General features: G+C 41.9%; 1 protein-coding gene across 1 annotated transcript in view; it reads right to left on the bottom strand.

Annotated features, from left to right (window-relative positions):
• The window catches only part of LOC123978273 (protein NLRC3-like), a 3,142-nt gene extending 1,579 nt beyond the window's left edge, over nucleotides 1-1,563 (bottom strand). Inside the window, exons 1-4 of the mRNA XM_046061444.1 lie at nucleotides 1,372-1,563; nucleotides 1,150-1,284; nucleotides 429-507; nucleotides 20-248 (exon numbers count right to left, since the gene is read on the bottom strand). Coding sequence (XP_045917400.1) covers nucleotides 20-248; nucleotides 429-507; nucleotides 1,150-1,284; nucleotides 1,372-1,520 — 592 coding nt within the window. The 5' untranslated portion in view covers nucleotides 1,521-1,563. The remainder of the gene's footprint in view (nucleotides 1-19; nucleotides 249-428; nucleotides 508-1,149; nucleotides 1,285-1,371) is intronic.
• Nucleotides 1,564-4,945: the final 3,382 nt, after the last annotated feature.

The following is a 4,945-nucleotide window of genomic DNA, read 5'->3' as shown; positions in this document are numbered from 1 at the left end:
TCTGTTCAAATCCTCTTACTGCTCTGCAGACGCTCAGCCAGCTCCTCCTGCTTCATTCTCCTCAGGAAGTGCAGTGTGATCTTCAGAAATGCCTCTCTGCTGCTCCTCCTCTGCTCCCCCTCCTCAACGTCCAACACCTCCTCCTCCTCCCTCTGACTCTCTAAGCATTCTGGGTAATCTGGACCCAGAACTCTCTGGAACTTCTTCACCTCGTTCTTCACAAACCTGCCAATGTTTTCCTGGAGCAGCTGGAACAGAAGAAAATGTAAAGTTGAACTGGTAGAAGTCAACATCAGATCATCTGTGACAGACAGAAAGCCTGCTGGTCTGCAGAGTGCAGCATGGAGACTGGATCAGAATGCTGCTTCACTATTTACTTTGTGGCTCCTGTAATTAGCAGTAGTAGCTGAGCTTGTACATTTACACACCATAAATATGGAGTCCAGGTCTGTTTGATGCTGCTGGGCAGACTGACCACTGGGAACCTCTGAGCTCTGCTCATCAACTCTGTGAAGTAGAGCAGAAGCAGAACAGACTACTTAACTGCCTGATAAAGACATAATACCCATTGGATGACAGGAAATTCCTCCATTAAAATGTTTACCTAGGATAAGCTGATGGGTGTCATATGATCTGAATACAACAGGTTAATACATATACCCATCTCTCTTTTTAATTTGAATCCTGAACAATGTGTTTTGTTTGATGACGTGATCACATTGAGTGTATTTACCGAATCCTGTAGTAAGAAACTTAATCACAGCCCTCATAAAAGATGCAGGTTGGGCTGTTAACCCTTTCTGCGTGTTCTAATATAATGACGAAACTCGTGTTTAAATGAGGAATATAAATTGTGACTTTGTTCCCAGATTTTATTTTGTGATCTGAGATTTGTGAATGTGGATCCTGATTTAAAAAACTGCATGAAGGAGCTAATTTATCACTCCACTTTCAATGTTTACATGCTTACACATTCTCAAACCTGCATCCAGCTGTTTGTGGATTTTAACCGTGGTTTTGATATTTTGACTAAGATCTGCAAAATGTGAGACCAATTTGAAAAAAGGTGAAGAGTTAAGAACATGAAGTGATCAAAACAAAGACACCAAACCTCATCTCAGGAGAGACACAAACATTTGACATGCTGACCTTTGATCAGCAGAGTGGTGTCCACCTTTGAACTCAATAGATCTGCCCATAGACCAGTCACTCTTGATGGACACACAGCTGGGTCCAGGTACAGGTCCAGGTCCAGCAGAGTCTGGTCCCTGCTGCTGCTCTGGGCTTCAACACAACACACACAGAGCTTTGAGAGTGAATAATGATGGTGGAGTGATTTGAGTCCTGGACAGTTAGAGATCCTCATCTCACCTCTGAGCTTTGGTCTGGCTGTCATGTTCCCCACACAGAGTGCTTTTAGAGGGAGGGACTCCCTCCTCTCTGTCCTCACACTGATTCATAGCAGAGCCCACACCTTCACACAAACACAACAACATGCTGAGAGAGCTGCACTCATTCATTACAACAAGCTTTACATCTCAGGACACTTTAGTTCTCCTTCCTCTCAGTAACATGACACAAATATTCAGGCCCTAAACAGGATCTGAAAACCCTAAAATTAGTTGTATGGACCCTGTATGAATTGACCAAAAAGGATATGCACCTCGCCTGGAAAAGGGACACCAGGGCACCCTCCTGGAGCCACACCTGGGAGGAATGGTAACGGTAAAGGAAAGGTAATGGCATCTGGTAACGAGCACCCCAAAATGCGTTACACAGCCCCCAGATTCTGGTTCACTTGTTACCAGGGTAGGTTGCCATGGTAACTGATGCTGAACGGCTGCTGAGCAGGTTATGTTCCAGATAATCAGCTCTCTGGAAAATGACATCACCATCAGCAGGAGATCCCACAGACTGTTTTATAGGCTGCTTTATGTTTGTTGTGGTGATGCTGAGAAACCTATTGTAAAGCAATATCGTCCTACAGAGACTGACTGAAGGAGGCTGCTGAAGCTTTGTGGCCTACTAATTGTAGGTTTTTCAGATAGGACAGTAAGCCTACTCACCGCTTTGAAATGTGTTTTATTTGCTCCCAAGTCCATTTCGTACGTTACAATTTTTTTATGTGAGGCTGAATATTATGAGCATATAGTTTGGTCGGCCTATTGGAGTTTAGTGTTGAAGTTTAATATGAATGTGTTTCTTTTAGTTTAGTAACTATCTTGTATTATAGAGACTGGTCATGTAGTGCCCCACCTTTGGGGAAGTTTTCAGTAGTCTAAATGTTGAGATTCAGTCTTTGGACCACTACTTCAGCACATTTTATTAGCCTACTTTTTATGGCATGAATGGATTTTTATTTTTTTTATGAAGTTAATATGAACAATGTTTGGACCATTTTTGTGTGTTATATAAATTGATCTGATGTCTGAAGTGACGAGACATTCTTAAAAGTGAGTTGACCGCTTATTGAGTGCCTGAGGCTTTTAATGTGGAAACGCCGACACACAGTCAAGCTGAAAGAATGATGTTTTCATACAGCTCATAAGAACACATCAAATTAACGCATTATTATAGACTAGCCTTCGTTTGTAAAATATGATGCTCTGCTGACAGTGGAGTAGTTCATGCCTGCGATCGGTAATTTCCAGTTTCTTTTATGTGACCTTGCTCACGGCTGGATTGGGAAACCCTGGGTTGATTTACCGAGTTGATAACCAGCTTCGTGGAAGCCTACGGCTTATCCCGACTGTTAAAAGAGTTAGTTAAGCCAGATAACTAAAATATATCGTGGGTATGTTGAACTCGCTACGTGGTAGCCAACAGGCCCCCGGTGTTGCGGCAAGTCCGACTGCAGGGCGGGTTAGGGTGGTAGGCTATCTTTACTCACACATTGCTCGTAAATCATTTCTGCAGTTCGTTGTTTCTATTTTAAAAAGTAAATGACTAAACTGGTCCAACTGTCGGTGTTTATTTTTAGGTGGCTTATGAAATTGGTAATATTGAATGCAGCTCTTTTAACGTGAGTAAACACAACCCGCAAATATTGGGCTTTAATCTGGTTTCCTACCGCGGGATGGACCCAAAATAAACACTTTGCTGTGGTTTAATTGTTATAAACGGATCAAAATGATGCCGAAATAACTACATAATGATGCTCATTTGTTTAACATATGAATTCATGCTTTGTCAGGTCTGTCAGCAAGATGACAAGAAAACTACTTTTAAAATGCTTCTTTTCTAAATGGAGTTCAGATCGATCAGGGCTGCGTTATTCTAGATTGTTTCATTGCCAAGTACAACAAAAGCCGGACTCAAGTAACGGTAACAGACAGATATTTTGTGAACTTACCAGAAAGTTCAGCTTCCTCTATTTCTTTTCTGCAAGCAGTCTCCTGTTTCTGTGGCTCTCTGCAGCAGACAGCTTGAGAAGCGCGAGCCAAGTTAAATACACTTTTTGATACCCAAGATCAAAATTACAAAGTTCATTTCATAAAAGTGGTTTAAAACAGGAAGAGAATATACATGCCTCGAATGTCCTCAAAAAGTCTAAAAATACATTTCTGATTCGTCTTTGGAGACGTGTCACGTACCATTTAGTCGCATTTTGCTTTGCTGTTTGTGACGGAAAACGCTGAAAACTGAAAGAGGGGGAGTTGATCTTCGTGTGAAAGTCTAACGTTTTCTCTAATAAATGGTCTAAACACACATATTCCTCTTTGGAGTCTTTGTCATTTAGCCCTTCAAAATGGTAAAATAGGGAAAGAAATCTTGAATGGATTTTCTTTTTTTGTCTCATGGTCATCGTTTTGTCCTTTTATGTAAATGGTCTAAGGGATATGGATAAACCAGATAAAAACGACGCTGAAGTTAGCTTCCGATTGGGCAGTTAAGGGGAAAGTTAAGGGTAAGTTAAGTGAAAGTAATTTACGTTGCTGTGCCACCGAATCTCCGTTTTTAGCACCTCTTACTGCTGTGAAAGCATTTTAGGCAAAGCCTTAACGCTGTCTGAAACACTTCTGAAAAACTTTATTTTATTTGTGAAAATGAAAAAATGGGTAATTTCACTGTTTTTTTCGCATGAAGACCACATTAGACCAGGGCCAGATCCAAAACCACTATACCTAGAGCTCTCAAATCTGGACTAGATTACTCCAGAGAGACTAAAGTTTCAGTCAAACATAGTTTCAGACTTGTGAAACCTTTATTCAATTTGTGAAAATACTTTAAAGGGCAATTTCACTGCCGTTGTCGCATGTAGACCACATTAGACCAGGTCCAGATCCAAAACCACTATAACTAGAGCTCTCAAGTCTGGACTAGATTGTCCCAGAGAGACTAAAATTTCAATCAAACATAGTTTCAGATTTGTGAAACTTTTTATTCAATTTGTGAAAATGCTTTAAAGAACGATTTATCTGCTTTTTTCACATGTAGACCACATTAAATCAGGTCCAGATCCGAAACCACTATACCTAGAGTTCTATTTCATATAGGCTTCACCCTCTAAGGCTATTGCTATTGGGTTTTCCCCTTGCGAGCACCACTGAGAATTTTAGTCTACGCCCACCCACAGTGTGGGCCTCTCCTACATCCGCACCTTATACACACAACGGTGAGAGCCAGCCTTCGGGTCAGCCGACCAGGGAGACCCCGTGTGCCCACGTTGCTCCACATTAGCTGTGGCTAATGACATCTAGCAACCGGTTTCCTTGCTGCTGGCTGACCCTCGTCGGTCAGAGCGGACCACTGGTAAGCTATGGGTCAAAAAAAAAAGCTGTGTGAAATCTTGTTGCTCCTTTTGTGGAAGTTGTTGAATAAATGCTGTCTGTGCCTGTCTCAGTCGAACCAGCCACACCAAGCACACATTTCCCACACTGTGTGAGCCAGCTGCCGTTAGCCAAGTGGCTAATGTGCAGCTTGAAGCTCAAAGCAACAAGCAGTA

Source organism: Micropterus dolomieu, linkage group LG10 (genome assembly GCF_021292245.1).
Source record: "Micropterus dolomieu isolate WLL.071019.BEF.003 ecotype Adirondacks linkage group LG10, ASM2129224v1, whole genome shotgun sequence".
NCBI lineage: Eukaryota > Metazoa > Chordata > Actinopteri > Centrarchiformes > Centrarchidae > Micropterus > Micropterus dolomieu.
The sequence above is the reverse complement of the archived record's forward strand: the minus strand, read 5'-3'. Positions and strand labels throughout refer to the sequence as shown.